Source organism: Bos indicus x Bos taurus, chromosome 13 (genome assembly GCF_003369695.1).
Source record: "Bos indicus x Bos taurus breed Angus x Brahman F1 hybrid chromosome 13, Bos_hybrid_MaternalHap_v2.0, whole genome shotgun sequence".
NCBI classification, from domain to species: domain Eukaryota; kingdom Metazoa; phylum Chordata; class Mammalia; order Artiodactyla; family Bovidae; genus Bos; species Bos indicus x Bos taurus.
The window spans coordinates 55,484,414-55,502,670 of record NC_040088.1 but is presented as its reverse complement, the minus strand read 5'-3'; the positions used below and the strand labels follow the sequence as shown (position 1 = coordinate 55,502,670).

General features: G+C 41.4%; 1 protein-coding gene across 8 annotated transcripts in view; it reads left to right on the top strand.

Moving 5' to 3' along the window:
• MCM10 (minichromosome maintenance 10 replication initiation factor) overlaps positions 1-16,372 on the top strand; it is a 36,783-nt gene extending 20,411 nt beyond the window's left edge. For 7 of the 8 annotated variants that reach the window (XM_027559916.1, XM_027559922.1, XM_027559917.1 and 4 more), the window contains exons 14-21: positions 1,511-1,739; positions 2,278-2,419; positions 3,372-3,490; positions 4,735-4,848; positions 6,885-7,030; positions 8,975-9,017; positions 9,104-9,203; positions 14,741-16,372. In XM_027559916.1, the coding sequence (XP_027415717.1) occupies positions 1,511-1,739; positions 2,278-2,419; positions 3,372-3,490; positions 4,735-4,848; positions 6,885-7,030; positions 8,975-9,017; positions 9,104-9,187 (877 nt within the window). In that variant the 3' untranslated portion in view covers positions 9,188-9,203; positions 14,741-16,372. The remainder of the gene's footprint in view (positions 1-1,510; positions 1,740-2,277; positions 2,420-3,371; positions 3,491-4,734; positions 4,849-6,884; positions 7,031-8,974; positions 9,018-9,103; positions 9,204-14,740) is intronic. The other variant, XM_027559920.1, reaches the window with a different exon arrangement.
• The last annotated feature ends 1,885 nt before the right edge of the window (positions 16,373-18,257 follow it).

Here is an 18,257-nt window from a genome sequence, read left to right as displayed (position 1 = left end):
ACAGTTTTGTGAAAAAGGAAAGTAGACTGTGGCCAGTTTGCCACCTGTTTCTCAGTTTTGCCAGTTAGGTTTTTTAATTATAGTCTTGAGCCAGTGCATGGCTTCTGCATTTGTTCAGGTCAGTGATAAAATTGAGACACCGAAATGGAGAGTCATTTGAGAGGCAAAATCAAGTGAAAATGGGTGTGGAAAATGAATCAAAGACTCTTGAACGGAAGTTATTTGAATGGTAGTAAAAGCTACTGTCTACAGGCACCCAGTGTACACTGACCACCATGCTTTACACTGTACACAACGTCACATTGGTCCTTACCATAATCTGTGAAGTGTTATTATCCTTGTTTTGTGACTAATGTAACTGAAGACCAGAGAGCTAGTAGATGGTGGAGCCAAGTTTAAACTCATACCTACCTGTTCTACTCCAGTGTTGAACCATTGCTGTCCCAGACCTGGGCTCTTAATGTGGTTCCATGGAGGGGAAAAGTCTATTACAAGTCAGGAAGAGATGCTTTGGAAAAATAGGGGAACAGATTTGGCCTCAGGTGGGTTAGTTTGAGGTCCTGGTAGACTATCTATAGCAGTATTCATCAGGGGCCTACAGATGACATGAATGTATATGGACATATGTGGACCTTGTGGGGAGTGGAAAGTACCTGTCAGTTTAAAGGCATTACGGTTTAAAGTTTTTCAAAGTTTTCCTGGCCAAACATAACTTATCTTTGGGCAGCATCTGGTAGGCTGTTTGCAGACTCAGCCTGAAACTTACAGAAGTGGGGATAATATGGTAGTGAAAAGAAGACTGGCTCAGGATTACCTGGTACTAGTCCTCAGCCTGTCACTTAATGGGCAGTGGGGTCTTGGGCCTCAGTTTCTTCATCTCAACAATGAGAGGTTTGGACAAGTGATTTCTGACCTTTGTTGTTTTTACATAGCCCTTGAAGCCACATATGAAGGAATAGGAGATTCAAGAAGGAGGAGGTATATTATACAGCAAAAATTAACACAATATTGTAAAACAACTATAGTAGAAAAATAAAATATCATCTTAAAACTAAAAAAAAGCCCATATATAAAATAATCAGTGTGAATTATATTAACAGCACCCTTCTTCTACGACTTCCAAATGTATCGTGTGTGTTACCTCATCCTAGTAGAATAGACAAAATACACAGATTCAGTGAGTTCCTGAAGCATCTCAGCTAACCAGAGGGCACAGCAAACCTTCAGGGCTGAAGATGCTCCATATACCGACCCCACTAGAAAGCCAATTGATAAAATTAGTAATCAGTTCTAAATTGGTGAAACAATTAGCATTTATTCAGTGAAAAATCAGTTAACTGAAGAATTAGTGAGGTTACTTTTGTTTTTACTGTGCGCTAATCTGAATAACCAAGGATGGAAAATTATTTTATTAACGACTACTTATCAGCTGGTGGCCTGCCTGCAATCTCCCAGTCTGTGTGTTTTGTGCTTGTGTGCGTAGTTTGTGACTGCCTTTTTCTTTATAAAGCTTTCTGCAAAGCTCCAGTGAAATCAAGAGCCCAGCTGTGCCATCCTCTTCTCAGCAGCCCCCTTGTCGATCTCCACCAATGGGGGCTGAATTCCCCAAGATGAAAGGAACCCCAACCACGCAGATGCCCAAGCTTGGAAGAGGCATCTCAGAAGGAGATGATGTCCTCTTTTTTGATGAGTCACCACCACCAAGACCAAAACTGAATGCCTTAGCAGAAGCCAAAAAGGTAACTGGCATCTGTTTTCTTCACCACTTGGATTTGTATTCTGTGAGACATAGCTGGTGCTTCAAACTTAATATACCCGTAACCAGAAAAGACACTTACCTCATACCTATTTATTGATCATGATAATTAGAGTCAAAGGAATTTTAAATGATAATTGGTATCAACAATGCCATTAATTTAATTCAAGAAAATTAGCCACTGTTTCCACATTGTTTCTTGTCAGGCTGCAGGAGATAACATGAAAGAAACAAACTTCTAAAATGTTTATGTGGTTCTTTTGTGGATCTAAAAGCTTACAGACTATTTGAAGTTAAAAAATAAACTGAGATTTGGTTTGCTAACTTAGAGACCTGTTTTCCCTTCTTTGAAGTTTTAATGATTGTGTTAATAACGCTAAGTAAAATGAAGATATATTTTACTAATGTGTGATTGAGAACTGCCAGAATTCACTGGTTAATTCATTGGAAAGGGATACAGAGCTACAGATGCCTATCTTATCGTTTAGATTTTTATCTCCCTCTCTTTTCTGTTTTCCTAGTTAGCTGCTATAACCAAATTAAGGTCAAAAGGCCGGATTCTTACAAAAACAGACCCAAATAGCATTAAGAAGCTAAAGGAACCCCAGGATGTCCTGGAAGTGAAGGAACGTGTAGAAAAGAACAGCACATTTTCTCCTCAAGGTACTCCAAATGGGAAGCTGTCCAGTGGGAAAGAGACACTACTTATAGAGGAAATGTTCCAAAACATAATCAGCCTGAAGGCTGAAAGACTGAAAGTGAAAGTTGCTCAGTCGTGTCCGACTCTGCGCCCCCATGGACTATACAGTCCATGAAATTCTCCAGGCCAGAATACTGGAGTGGGTAGCCTTTCCCTTCTTTAGGAGATCTTCCCAACCCAGGGATCAAACCCACGTCTCCCGCATTGCAGGCAGATTCTTTACCAGCTGAGCCACAAGGGAAGCCCAGTACTGGAGTGGGTAGCCTATTCCTTCAGCGGATCTTTCCAACCCAGGAATCGGATCGGGGTCTCCCGCCTTGCAGGCAGATTCTTTACCAACTGAGCTATCAGGGAAGCCCTCGACATCAAAAGTCATTATTTTGTTTCCACTTTTCCTCTATGGAGAGTACCTAAGTAGAATTTCTGCAGCTGGAACTGATTGTTTTTTATAATCATGTTGAATTAAAATGAAATTATGTACAATTTAAAATCTTGAGATTACTCATTGGATCTTTGCACCTATATGTTAGTATAAAGATTTACTTTGTTTTAAAGGAGCAGACCTTGTTTTAAATTGCCCTATTTTAATTTTTAAAACTGAAGCTGACAATTGTCACTTTAACCTCAATTTGTAGATAGGAGTTTTGTTGTTGTTACCTCTTTTCATAATTGGCCCTTATTTTAAGGTGAAAAAGAGATTCTAATTTAGTGATTAAACCTCCATCCCCTTCCTCCATTCTAGTTTGTACTTCTCAGTTCACTTCTTCTAAGAGCCTCCCTTTGTTGGTACCAGGGGAGGTAAATTCAGTTGAAGGGTCTTATGGCGGGGAACAGAGCTGGGGGAAGCTGAGTTGGTGAGGCACACTGACTCTGCAGTTCCTCTGTGACAGCTCACACTTTTTCATTCTGCTCTAGCTGAGGATGAATTGGAGCCTGCCAAGAAAAAAAGGAGAGAGCAACTTGCCTACCTGGAATCTGAGGAATTTCAGACAATTCTAAAAGCAAAATCGAGGCACACGGGGATCTTAAAAGAGGTAAGAAAGAGCCCAGAATGTCACAGGTAACAGAGCTATCCTCTGACTCGGGTGCTTTGTTATGGGACTCAGAATTTGTTCCTGTAACCTCAGCTGAAACATTAATTGTATGTTGGTTTGTTTGAATTTATTTTGAAGAACAGGAATATTGCTAATAGATTTTAGCTTTGCCTTTGTTGCTTTGAAGAGTATCATTCAACATTATTTAAATTGACTTTGATATTAAAGTGTTTCAGTCCATGTTTTATAATAACTTTATATTGTATAAAAATATCAAGTTACTGTGTTGTACAAGACATCAAGGCACAGCTGTCTCTCCATAACCATAGGACTTGTCCGGTTGCACCTTAGGAACAGTCAGTGTATATTAAAACCATGCACAAATGTCGTAGGGTTGTATATAAATAAAGCTATTAGGTTCAAAAGTTATAATAGGTTTTCCATCAACATGGATGCCCTATAGAACATTCAGAACAATCCTTTGGTGTATGAGGTACTGTTCCGTGCACTGCAAAAGGTGTAGCGCTTGTGGTCCCTGTCAGCAGCAGGGGTAGTGGTCACTGAGATAACAAAAAAAGTATTACAGCAGATTTTTTAAATGTCCCTTATTTAGTGCCAGCATGCCAAATGATCTACCTTTCTTTTGGTTAATAAAGGCCTAAGGAGACAATTAAATACTTTTCTACTGGACTCGAGACAAGAGAGGAGGTCAAGCAAACCCTGAGAGACCATAGAGCCAAGTTCCCTGGCACTTTATGCCTTGTTCAGCTGTGCTGACTTGAACCGTGACCACATTCTGTCATGAATAGCTCTCTGCCCTCATATCTTCTACACATTGTTCCAGACAAGCAGGGGTTGCTCCTTCCAAGTGCTTGGTCTGGAGAATAGAATCAAACAGATGGGATGCCATCACTGAGGAGTCATCCAGCACCTCCCATAAACTAGTCTGTGTTGAAACAATGGAAACATTTCCCTTCTGGGGCACACTTGAGCTCATGACACTGCTAATCACGTCAATAGTTTAAATTTGTATTTAGTGTCTTACACATCACCAAATGCTTTCATGCCTTCTATTTGTCCATTAAGGGCGTATTTCTACTTAGCATCTTTTGGATTGCAGTTCACTGAGCCATACATTCATATAGTTAGCTTGTTTCTTCAGGTCTGATTTGATTATTATTAAACAACTGCCTGAGTCTGTATCAGATTTGGTTTAAGGACTCCTGGGTGTCATGTCACTCCAGGCCGAGGCTGAGCTGCAGGAACGCTATTTTGAGCCTCTGGTGAAAAAAGAACAAATGGAAGAAAAGATGAGAAACACCCGGGAAGTAAAATGTCGAGTCGTGACATGCAAGACGGTGAGTGCAGGAGATGGCTCTTCCTATGGCCTATCTGTGGGCTCTGTGACCTTGCAGGGTGTGGAGACTCAGTGGGGTGTGGGGCCATGTTTTGTGACCGGAGTCCTGCCTGGGTTTAGGGTCATTTAATTAGGCAGGACCCCAGTGTTATCTCTCCTCTTCAAGTTTTTTTGGTTTGTTTTTGGCTGTGCTGGGTCTTCGTTGCTGTGTGGGCTTTTCTGTAGTTGCAGCCATTGGGAGCACTGCTCTCTAGTTACAGTTTTGGCTTCACATTACAATGGCTTCTCTTGTTGCAGAACACAGGCCCTAGGGAGCACGGGATTCAGTCATTGCAGCTTGTGGGCTCTAGAGCACAGCCTCAATAGTTGTGGCGCATGGACTTAGTGGCTCTGTGGCATGTGGGATCTTTCTGGCCCAGGGATTGTACACGTCTCTTGCAGGTAGATTCTTTACCACTGAGCTACCAGGGAAGCCACCCTTCTCAAGTTTTAACATGTCCTCAACCCTTAGTTTCCAGTCCCTTGGGCCCTTAATTGAAAAACTTGCCTTGGCATCAGATGTGATCAACCACTTTTGTTCCCTTCTCCTCAGGGCCTAATGTAAATGTCCCCTGGAAAAGTTCTTTCTGTACATGTTTCCTGGTATTACCATTCCTTTTGAGTATACCTACATGACTAATCAGCATTGTGAGCATGTGTAAGAGGAAGAAGAGGCTTAGCTTACAACTTACTCTGACTTTATTTTTAAAACCTTAGATTCTCCTTTATATTTGGTGGGGGCAGCACTGAACCAACTACTCCTTTGAGGAAGAACAGACCCTAGGGAGTCGGTAAAGCCTTTACCTTAGAGGACAGCTTTTCCTCTGACAAGATGGCCATATTAGGACAGAGATGGTGTATTCCTTTCCTGTCGCTGCTTAACAAATGACCACCAACTAGGGGCACAGAACAGCACAGATATATTATCTCACAGTTCTATAGGTCAGAATTTTATGTGGGTTTTGCTGGGGTGAAATCCATGTGTCAGTAGGGTGCATTCCTTTCTAGAGCTCTAGGGGAGAATCCGTGTCCTTGCCTTTTCCACCTTCTAGAGCTTGCCTGCATACCTTGACTCGTAGCCCCTTCCTCCGTCATCAGAACCAGCAGTGGGAGGTGGGGTCCTCTCAGCGCATGGCTCCAACCTCCTTTCCTCTCTCCCACTCTTGAGGACTCTTGTGAATCCTTTGGGCCCACCTGGACAATCCAGAATAATTTCCCAATCTTAAAATCAACAGATTAGCAACCTTCATTCCATCTGCAACCTGAATTCCCCTTTGCCCGTAACATAACATACTTGTGAGTTCCAGGGAATAGGGTGTGCATATCATGAGAGGATTATTTTGCCTAACACAATTGGCATACCACCATATTCTGCCCTGTTTGAGGCTGCCAAGACCAAAAGTTGTTCATCTAGACTCAGTGTGATTACCAGAAATTACATAGCACTGTCCTGACTGTGTTTCAACCCTCACCTACCATTTCTTGTTCTGTTCAGTCCTTTTAAGGATCAAAATTAAATTACTTAAGATCTTTCTTGGTTTTACTGCTTATGAAATAGGAGTAGTAATAAGCTTATAATCCTTTTCAGAGGCCTTATAAGAGAAAGTGAAAAAGCAGCTCATCATCCTTCCTAAATAGGCCCCATGCCTATAACCTGTAGTCTTATAATCAGGGCCTAGAGTGAATACAGGGTAGACCAACTAAAGCTACTAGAAATTTCTAGTCCTTTTTTTCTCCCTAGCTATTGTCTTGATGTCACAAAAGATTACTGTGAATTTTACACCTGAAGTTGGGGGCAAACATGAGAAAAAAATGGTAATAATAGGGGGAAAGTCAAGAAATCACAGGGATCACTGCACCTGAAAGATGGTAACTCCACTAATCACTGCCTGCTAATGATAAGAGAACAGAAGTTCTGAGGAACAGGCCACCTTCATGGCAGCCAGCTCCTCTCTCCTTCAGAGCTCTTGACCAGATCTTTGCGCTGGTTCTGTGCAGTGTGCCTACACCCACTTCAAGCCTCTGGAGACCTGCGTCAGTGAGCAGCATGACTACCACTGGCATGACGGTGTGAAGAGGTTTTTCAAGTGTGCCTGTGGAAACAGAACTATCTCCCTTGACAGACTCCCCCAGAAGCACTGCAGGTATGAGAATTCCTGGGGTTCTTGGTCCCACAGGCTTCCTGAACGTTCCTTTTTGCAATTCCCGGGTGATGCTGTTCCCTAGAAACTTCGGACGGTCCTTGACCCCGAGAGGGTCAGCCTTGTTCTGTGCCTCCTTACAGCTCCTGGGTATCCCCAACTGCTCCTGGAGGGAGGGGATCCTCCCCCTTCCACGACAGTACCCCAGTACTAAATATATTGCCTGACACTAGGTTATCAGAAACGTTTGTTGACTAAATGGAGCCTGGGTGGTGTGGGTTGTATGATGTTGATTCTTCGGAATTTGAGGCAATTTTGCTGTCACTTTTAGTCTTCCCAAGAATGTTTCACCAGCATATCCTCACTACTTTTTGTTGTTGTTCACTTATTTCGTTTGGGTTGTTGTTTATTTCCTGGAGCCCAAACTTCACTCTCATGTCAAGTTTCTCCATGGCTGATTTGGAATGAGGGTGGGGGTGGAGGAACCCAAACCCCATGCTGGTTCATCCCCTTGTCAGAGCTGGTTTGTGCTTTTTTTTTTAAACAATTGAGATTAGAATTGTTTAAAGTACCTATTCATATATTGATACTTGACTTCTCTCCAGAATATTGTAACAGCAAGAGCTTGTGTAAAACAGAGTATCAGAGAAGTGTGATCATTAAGGCTAAGCAGTAAGTGCAACTCAAATGAAGGAATATGATGCTTTTCAGCCCCCAGGTGGCACTGTTACTTTGTTAAGAACTTGTGCTTTCTCTGGTCCCTCTCTTGTCAATTCTTGATCTAGAGCAGAAATGGGCAAACTTTTTCTGTAAAAGGCCAAATGGTAAATATATTGGGCTTTGCCAGCCCTGTGGTCTGTTTCACCACTACTCAAACATGTTGTTGTGCTAGTCATAGGTAATACTCAAACAGACATGGCTGTGTTAAAAAAGAATTCATGAAAACTGTGGCAGGCTGGAGTTGGCCCATGTGTTACAATTGTCTGACAGTGAGTTGTGTGTAATATCATCATTGATCTGGTAATAGGCTGTGAAAGTTCTCTCAGTAGATGTTAAACAGGACTGTAGCTGGGAAAGGTGATGGAAAGGCTCCCGGCTAAGTCCTTTGCAGCTGATGCTCAGAGTGGGGTCTAAGGAAGATGGGGAGAAAGGATGAGCCTGATGGGGTGGCCCTATGCCCAGGACCCTCTCAGATCCAAGGCTCCTGGGAGCCACAGTCCCATTACTTCACTGTATTTCATTTGTTTCTCTCTCCCCAGTGTAAAATTGCTAGAAAATAAGCTTTCCTTGTAGTATCTCCCTGCTTTCTCAGGGTTGGACTCAACTACCATGTTAAACAATGAGAATGAGTCTCTAGGCCCTTTGACGAAAAGAGAGTGAAAAATCTCTGGACCAGGAAAAGATTTTCTTCCTGTTGTGTTGCTTTGGCCCCAAATTTAACAGTGACCTTTCAGTGGAAAAGTCAAGATATCACTGTCTTCCCTGTTCTCAATACTGAAAATGGGAAAGCATTGTTCAAACCCAAAGGAAGAGTAATCCTCTCTTACTACAACCGTGGAGTTCCAGAAAAGGAGAAAGGAACAAGCCATGGGCTTCTTGTCGCTATAGGCTGGCTTTCTCAATCTGAGGGTCATCCCAGTGATCTTCACTGGAAACCAAGCTCACTCTCCTCGCCTGTAGAGTGCATAGCCCTATGCAGCACTACCATTTGAAATTCCTTTTCTGAAGTATCTATCTGGCTTTTGACAGACTTCAAAACCCATTGCTCAGATCACTGATGTGTGTATTTTCAGTAGCAGTAGAATGTAAACTGGAATATGAATCTCACCTTAGTGAGCTTCTGCTTAAATGAGGCGGATCTCCCCACAAGTGCAAGGAGCACTATTACCTTCATGTATGTGGACCTGTAACTTCATCACTGAGTCAATCTGATCTTTTCTGTTTCAGTAATTGTGGCCTCTTCAAATGGGAACGGGACGGAATGTTAAAGGTATGTCATCTGTAAGGTGATAGATTTTAGTGACCTATGCAAATACTGTTGACCCATTTCTTATTAAACTGTTTCTGTTTTTCTAGGAAAAGACAGGTCCAAAGATAGGAGGAGAAACCTTGTTACCAAGAGGAGAAGAACATGCCAAATTTCTGAATAGCCTTAAATAGCCCTGACTTCAAACAGGTACCCGTAGCTTACATTGCCCCTTGTGGTTCTGGAAAAACAGTTTTGGCTCTGAATTGCCCATGTTCCTGATTGACACAGTCGAATACTGTTAAGCCTACAACTTTGCGTTGGTTTAACATCAAATTTAACATGACCTTTAAGTGGAAAATCGAGATACTAAAAGGTAGATGAAGAGTTGTGTTTCTCTGTCTGTTGGGTTATAGAATATACGACGTCACTTCTTAATCACAGTAAGGTTCTGGTATTTATGTGGACAACCAGAGGCAAAAGAATGAATTTAGCTTAGGTGACTTGCCTAACTTCTGTGCTTCAGTTTCCTCATCAGTAAAATGAGGAAGGTTGGACTAAATGATCTTGAAATGTGCATTCACAACTCTAAAGTTAATACAACATTTTGCCATTTAGAAAATTATGACCATCACCCTTGATATAGTTTCACTATATTAATATTAAATAAAACCCAGGTTCCTTCTGTTGATTCTGCTGTTACCTCCATTTTGTTCTTGGAAGTCAAGTCACTGACCCACGTGGCATTTCAGTTCATATCTATATGGTTCTTTGTGCCCTTACATTATTGCAGAGCTCTGTAATGGAAATACCTAAAATTTCATCATCTTAAAATATGGTTTTGTTTAAATATGGCTTAAAGAAACTGAAACCTCTAACCAAAACAACTGTAAAACTAGAGAAACCATGAAACCCAATTGGAAAACAGAAACATCTCACAAGGAGAATCCTGTGGAGTTTCCGATTTGCAGATATTGTTTATTAGACACACTAAGAATTTTAGATCGGGGATCACTGGGACCTGTGGTTACGCTCAAGTTGGGCCCTTCTGCTCACTGGTTCTGGGACTGTGGCTGAGGTGCCCGTCCTCAGTTTCCCCATCAGCAAAATGAAGGTGATATCTTGGTGGCATGGACTCTTGTGAGATGGTGCATGTGTGCAGGAGCGCAGTAGGTGTGACTTTCGTCATCAGTGAGAGAAATGGAGCTTCCCATGTAAGAGCACAGAGACCTGAGATGTTACGGGCGCCTGGACAGAAGGGTGATGATGGAGGTGGACAGTGGTGGATGGCCTCAAAGGAACAGACAGATTGTGCTGGAGAGGGAGTCCAGGGTCACGCTCTGGGTTAGGTAATTAACTGCATGGATATTGAGAGGAAACTCTGAAGGAATGGGAGGTAGATAGCCCAGACATTCAGATGCACCAGGCTCCCCACCAATGGTAGATCAAGGTGGTGACAGGACCCAACTCTGGGGCAGTGTCAGTAATGCCTAACTCGGGAGCCGCGTTAGGCATTACTGACAGGGCAGCTTAGCCGCCAGGGCAAGACCCATACAGTCTGAGGTTGGAGTGGACTCATGGGAATGTGGACTGTGAAGTGAGATGAAAGTTGCTCAGTCATATCTGACTCTTTGTGACCCCATGGACTACAGTTTTCCAGGCCAGAATACTGGAGTGGGTAGCCTTTCCCTTCTCCAGAGGATCTTCCCAACCTAGGGATCAAACCCAGGTCTCCCACATTGTGGGCAGATTCTTTACCAGCTGAGCCACAAGGGAAGCCCAAGAATACTGGAGTGGGTAGCCTGTCCCTTCTCCAGCAGATCTTCCCGACCCAGGAATCAAACTGGATTCTTTACCAACTGAGCTATGAGGGAAGTCCGGTGTGGACTGTAACCACGTTGTATACAAACATCCTCAGGCTTCTAAAGAAAGAGCAGTTGTAAGAGCACTAAGGGCTAGAAGAATGCGGTCAGCATTCCGGATAAGGCAGTATGGGGTCTCATTGGATCAGCTCCATCTTGTCCTGCACCCAACTCAGAGGTGCCCATAACGTCTTAGGTCTTTGTGCTGAACCAGCTCGGGTTTTGGTGTCACCAGCAAGAATTAGGGTATATGACTCTGACAGGGTCGCAAGCAGGAAAATAGATGGGGAGGTGAGTTACTCATCGAAGATCCTTTCCAGGTCAGTCTTCAAACACAGATAAAAATGTTGAGGATTGGCTTTCAGAGCAAAACAAAGGGTTGGGTGGCAGCACGTGGGGGTTTCAGTGAACCAAAAGGGGCCGAGTTCCTAATTATTTAAGCCGGGTCATGGGTACATGGAGACTGGTGCTTGTGTCTGTATTGTCATATATGTTGTAAGATATCATGATGAAAGGTAAAAACAAGCAACTCCAGTTTTTCTTCTCTGTGATACCCACCCATTATCCGTGGGGCCAGTTATTGCTCCTTCCTCCTGTCTATTGCTGTATTTTGAGCGTTGCTATGGCAGAAAACTTATTGTAGTGGGTTTGTTTATCCACAATATATTATATGATATGATATAAATATCATATATTTATCCACAAATATACAAACTGCTAGCATGTATATTTTAATGTGGTTCAATTTCAAGGTGTCAAGCCCAGTGCTACCCTACTGGTGTTCAGTAAATGTTGGGTGGATGGAGAGAGTTTAAAAAATGTGAATACAAGGAACTTAATAAATGTTTTCTGAATTGTTCAATGCTGTAAAAGTGCTGCACTCAATATGCCAACAAATCTGGAAAACTCAGCAGTGACCACAGGACTGGAATCCCAAAGAAAGGCAATTCCAAAGAATGCTCAAACTACCACACAATTGCACTCATCTCACATGCTAGCAAAGTAATGATCACAATTCTGAAGCCAGGCTTCAACAGTACATGAACCATGAACTTCCAGATGTTCAAGCTGGATTTAGAAAAGGCAGAGGAACCAGAAATCAAATTGCCAACATCTGCTGGATCATTGAAAAATAAAGAGAGTTCCAGAAAAACATCTACTTTTGCTTTATTGACTATGCCAAACCCTTTGACTGTATGGATCACAGAAAACTGTGGGAAATTAAAGAGATGGGAATACCAGACCACCTGACCTGCCTCCTGAGAAATCTGTATGCAGGTCAAGAAGCAACATTGAGAACTGGATGTGGAACAACAGACTGGTTCCAAATAGGGAAAGGAGTACATCAAGGCTGTATATTGTCACCCTGCTTATTTAACTTATATGCAGAGTACATCATGTAAAATGCCGGGCTGGATGAAGCACAAGCTGAAATCAAGATTGCCAAGAGAAATATCAATAGCCTCAGATACACTGATGATACCGCCCTTATGGCAGAAAGTGAAGAAGAACTAAAGAGCCTCTTGATGAAAGTGAAAGTGGAGAGTGAAAAAGTTGGCTTAAAGCTCAACATTCAGAAAACTAAAATCATGGCATCCAGTCCCATCACTTCATGGCAAATAGATGAGGAAACAATGGAAATAGTGACAGACTTTATTTTTGGTGGCTCCAAAATCACTGCAGATGGTGACTGCAGCCATAAAATTAAAAAGACACTTGCTTCTTGGAAGAAAAGCTATGACCAACCTAGACAGTGTATTAAAAAGTAGAGATGTTACAAAGGTCCATCTAGTCAAAGCTGTGTTTTTTCCAGTAGTCATGTACAGATGTGAGAGTTGGACTATAAAGAAAGCTGAGTGCCGAAGAATTGATGTTTTTGAACTATGGTGTTGGAGAAGACTCTTGAGAGTCCCATGGACAGCAAGGAGATCCAACCAGTCAATCCTAAAGGAAATCAGTCCTGAATATTCATTGGAAGGACTGATGCTGGAGCTGAAACTGTAATACTTTGGCCACCTGATGCAAAGAACCAACTTATTGGAAAAGACCCTGATGCTGGAAAAGATTGAAGGCGGGAAGAGAAGGGGATGACAGAGGATGAGATGGTTGGGTGGCTTCACCGACGCAATGGACATGAGTTTGAGTAGGCTCTGGAAGTTGGTGATGGACAGGGAATCCTGGTGTGCTGCAGTCCATGAGATCACAAAGAGTCAGACTCTACTGAGCCACTGAACTGAACTGATAGGTCAAACATGCAGGCTACTCCATTTAGGAGAGTCCTCTGCTTGGGCAGCCTGAGTTTGCAAACACCATTTGACCCAAGTGAATGCCACCTAACGATTGAATCAGTTGATAGGATTATTATTTTGAAATTTAAACTCTAGCTAGAAACAATACATCTTTCTCCCAGGATAGTATTATAGTAGGAACATAACTCTTAAAAGGACGTGGTTGTGGGAGATAGTTGATTCAGGTTTTCAAGAGCCTGGAATAAATTTCACATGCCTTAGATTCCATCAAAGTCTGCTCTGTGTGTAGAAGTTTCTGTGTCTGAGGCTTGTGTTCCCCTTAAGGTCACACACTTTTAGGAGTATTTCATTTTCCAGGAGGAATGTATTGTTTTGTTTTCTAAACAGAGAAAATGTTTAAATCTCAAAAACAATCAAAAGCACTTGAAATTCTTATATTTTTGATGGCTCATTTCAAGTAGATGTGCTTGTCCCATAAACTTAAAACAGCTGTGGGTCTGAAGTAGGTCACACCTGAGCAGCCACCTGGACACTGAGCTGCAGGTTGCTCTTTGAAGACCCCTCCCTGTATAAGAAACATGTTCTTGTTTGAACCAAGGGTGTTGTGAGAGTTCAGATTCACTTCTGTATATGTTGTGCAGTAACATTCTTATAAAGGTGGATGGGTGAGCTGAATGTAGATGCCCCTGTTTTTAAATTTGACTTTTAAATTTTGAATAATTAAAAATATAATTGAGTTACTTCTCATTTACTCTAGGTTTTGGGGGGCTTCCACTGGGGGATGCTGTTTGTGTGTGTTTTGTTAGAATATTTAGGGATGAGAGGGGTAGGTAGGCCGGAGGGGGCACATACTCATTTACATTAAAAGTATGGTTCATCACAAGGCCAATCTTTAAATCCTCCTACCCTCTTTACCAATGTGTATTAATAGCAGTGTAGGGCTTATTGTATAATCAGAACAGGGTAAGCACATGGTGGTCTAAGTACACAAAAATGGTCATGTCCTCCATGGTTGATCACAGTATTCTGATCTTCACAATAGACTTTTTTTGGGGGGAGGGGGGTTTATTTTGTTTGTTTGTTTTGAGCATGCTGCACAGTTTGTAATATCTTAGTGCTTTGACCAGGGATTAAATCCAAGCCACAACAATGAAAGCCCAGAATCCTAACAGTAGGCCACAGAGAACTCCCTGTGCCTTTTTTTGTTTAGAGGAAATAAGTGGCTTTTTAAAGAAAATTATCTTTCTCTTGAGTTTTCTTAAACTACTTTCCCTTTCCGAACAACAGAAGGAAAACTGAACTAATTTATGTTGCAATGATCCAGAATAGCAAACAAGAAGCTTCTGAATGAGGAGTGTGGAATTGTCTCCAAAGAGAACTGAAAACATTGAATTTCAGCTTTTAAAATTTGCCAGTTTTCAACTTTTAAAAACATTACAAATTGATGTATAGGAAAGTTGACAGAGAGCGATTGCATGAGTTGAGTTTTTGTGTAAAAGTTGATGATAGAAGTAAAGCTAGATGTTTATAAGAGACTAAATGTGTCTGACGACATTACTTTTTTAAATTCAGGAGTGTAAATCTGTTTGCCCGAGTTGTCACTGATAGCAGCCCATCTCGGCCTCTGCTCTTACAGGTAAAGCAGACACTTTGGATGCCGTGGGGAGAGATTTGGAAACAGCGCCGCTCACAAGAAGGATGATGGGCTCCAAAAATGAAATTCTGTATTTGTCAGTATTGAGGAAAGAAAGAACCATTTTCTAAAGAAAATAACAGGTACAAAAGGTGGAAGAAATCAGTGGGCACAGCTTGACAGTAGTTTGTGAAAAAGCTGTGGAAGTTTTGAAGATTAAAGAGAGCCAAGAATATCGCCACACAGCTGAACTCTCCAGATCAAATGGAGAAGAGACCTGCCATGTCCTACAGTCAGACCACATAGCCAATGAAATTGACTTGTGTTTTGGAGAAAAGCCAGACAGCGGTAATTGAGGCGGTGAAAACTCAAAGCATTTTCACTGAGAAAGAAAGACTAGAAATATATATACAGTGGGTTTTTGTTATTCATAGTAATTGTTTCATGAAGTTACCAACAGAGCTAGTAGATACACAGTCACTGCTCCTAGAGGAAATACAGGTTAGGTTTCTGTGAGCCTCTAGTCATGTTTTCTTCACTGGCTCAGTAAATAACTTTATATTATACATGTTTGTTTAAAGACACCTTATTTAATATATATTGTCAATTCATTAACATGGAACTCACAGTCGACAGCCCTGTGACCTCCTCACCAAATGAAGCTGATCTCAGCACATGCATTTTCTCTGGATGATCCGTGCATCCCATCCTTCTTACCCTCAGGGACAGTAGATCGCACTTCAGCGCTCCGCCTGGGAGCCATTTTCAACATCAAAAGCACCTCAAAAAAGCACAACACTGTGACAAACGTGGCACGAAAAGGACATCTTTTTACACATCAGAGCTGAAAGTAGCAATAATGTTGCTTTGACCTTAGCTAGGAGCAACTCAAGTTTCTTGTTAGTCTGCACATGTGGGTGTCTGTAGTGACCACAAAAAAACACCACAGGTACTGTTTTTGGAATTAGAAGTAAAATTTAGTTATTAGGTGATTTTGGAAAAACACGGAATCCACAAATAATGAGGAACACAACTGTGTAATATTTCCCCAAACAGAGCCAGACCAGAATTGTTCTCATTTTGCAGATTAGAAAATTAAGTGATTTGAAACATAGATTGCAACTAAGTCTGTGATAATGTTGCTTGAACAGAGACTTCACTATTGGTATTTTTTTAAGTCAACTTTATTAAGGGCTAAATTTCACACAGCAAAGAGCACACATATTAAATATATCGTTTGGTAAATGTTGGCGAATTTATATACCCACATAACCACCACCAAAGGCAAGATAGAGGGCATTGCCATTACCCCAAAATGTTGCCTTTGCCACTTCCCAGTCAGGCCACATGCCCTGGTCACATCCATCACTGAGCTGTTTAGATCTGTGTTTCCTAGAGTTTCATATAAATGGAGTCAAAACAGAACATACTCTTATACTTCACATATTTTGAAATAAAGCCATGTTGTTGCCTGTGTCCATAGTTCATTTTTTATTGCTTAATATTTCATAATATGGATGTCACTTATGTCATTTATTATGTTACTATGTCATTATTCACCTATTGATAGATAATTTGGGTTGAATTGTTTCTAATTTGGGGCTGTTATGAATAAATAACAATATTCAGATACAAGTCTTTCTGTGGATATATTTTTGTTTCTCTTAGGTGTCAGTAAATAGGAATGGGATTTCTGGAAAGTGTAAGTTTACTCTGTAAGAAACCACTAAACTATTTTCCAAGTGGTACGATTTTACATGCCTGTTAATGATGCATGAGAGTTCCATTTGCTCCACATCCTCACCAGTACTTGGTATTGTCAGCCTTTTCAATTTTAGCCATTCTGATGGGTGTATCTTATTGTGGTTTTAATTTGCATTTCCTTCATGACATTTTTTCCTGTGCAGTTGGCCATTTGTATGTATCTTTTTGGTGATGTATCTATTTACTTTCTTACTAGGTCAAGTTGAAAAAATTCTGTGTTCTAGATGCAAGTGCTTTTTGCAGATATATGTGTTACCTAGTTTTAGCTTTACTATAAGGTCTTCCCTCATAGCTCAGTTGGTAAAGAATCCGCCTGCAATGCAGGATACCCCGGTTCAATTCCTGGGTTGGGAAGATCTGCTGGAGAAGGGATAGGCTACCCACTCCAGTATTCTTGGGCTTCCCTTGTGGCTCAGCTGGTAAAGAATCTGCCCGCAATGCGGGATACCTGAGTTCGATCCCTGGGTTGGGATGATCCCCTGGAGAAGCAAAAGGCTACCCATTCCAGTATTCTGGCCTGGAAAATTCCATAGACTATATAGTCCATAGGGTCGCAGAGTCGGACACAACTGAGAGACTTTCACTTTTCATTAGGTCTATGATCCATTTCAAATTAATTTCTGTTTAAGCTGTGAGTTAAAGATTATGGGTCATTGTTTTCCAAATGAACATTCAATTGTTACAGTACCATTCAGTTAAGATGCTATAATTTTCTCATATTATATTCACTTCTTTGTCAGAAAATCAGTTGACCATTAGGGTCTACTTCTGGACTTAGTTCTGTTAAGTTAATCTGCATGTTATTCCTTACGCTAGTACTATTGTCTTAGTTAGTGTAGCTATATAAGTGTAGGAATCAGGTAGTACCAGCTTGTTCTTTTTAAAATTTGTTTTGGCAATTCTAGGTCCTTTGCATTTTGATGTGAATTTGAATAAGCTTATCAATTTCTACCCCAAAAACCCTGCTGAAAATTTAAGATTAAAATATAATTTTAAGATTTTTCATCTGTGAATATAATATGTCTCTTCATTTATCTGAATCTCCTTTAATTTTCTCAGCAGTGTTTACTGGTTTCAGTATACGTATCTATTTTTAAATAGTTTTATGGTGTCATATGGCGTTTTTTTCCATTTTAAATTCCAGTTATTTTGCATACATGCTAGTATACAGAAATAAAATGTATATTTGTCTATTGGCTTTGTATCCTGGGACCATGCAAAACTTGCATACTAATATACCAACTTTGTAAATAGACTCCTATTTGAAAAATCAAAATAATACGGAAAGTGGACAGAACTTTTTTTAAAGTGCCATACATTGTAAGATCATAGAGTATACCAAAGTTCCAGTTCAGTTTAGTTCAGTCGCTCAGTCGTGTCCGACTGTTTGCGACCCCATGAATCGCAGCACGCCAGGCCTCCCTGTCCATCACCAACTCCTTGAGTTCACTCAGACTCACGTCCATCGAGTCAGTGATGCCATCCAGCCATCTCATCCTGTGTCATCCCCTTCTCCTCCTGCCCCCAATCCCTCCCAGCATCAGAGTCTTTTCCAATGAGTCAACTCTTAGCATGAGGTGGCCAAAGTACTGGAGCTTCAGCTTCAGCATCATTCCTTCCAAAGAAATCCCAGGGCTGATCTCCTTCAGAATGGACTGGTTGCATCTCCTTGCAGTCCAAGGGACTCTCAAGAGTCTTCTCCAACACCACAGTTCAAAAGCATCAATTCTTTGGCGCTCAGCTTTATTCACAGTCC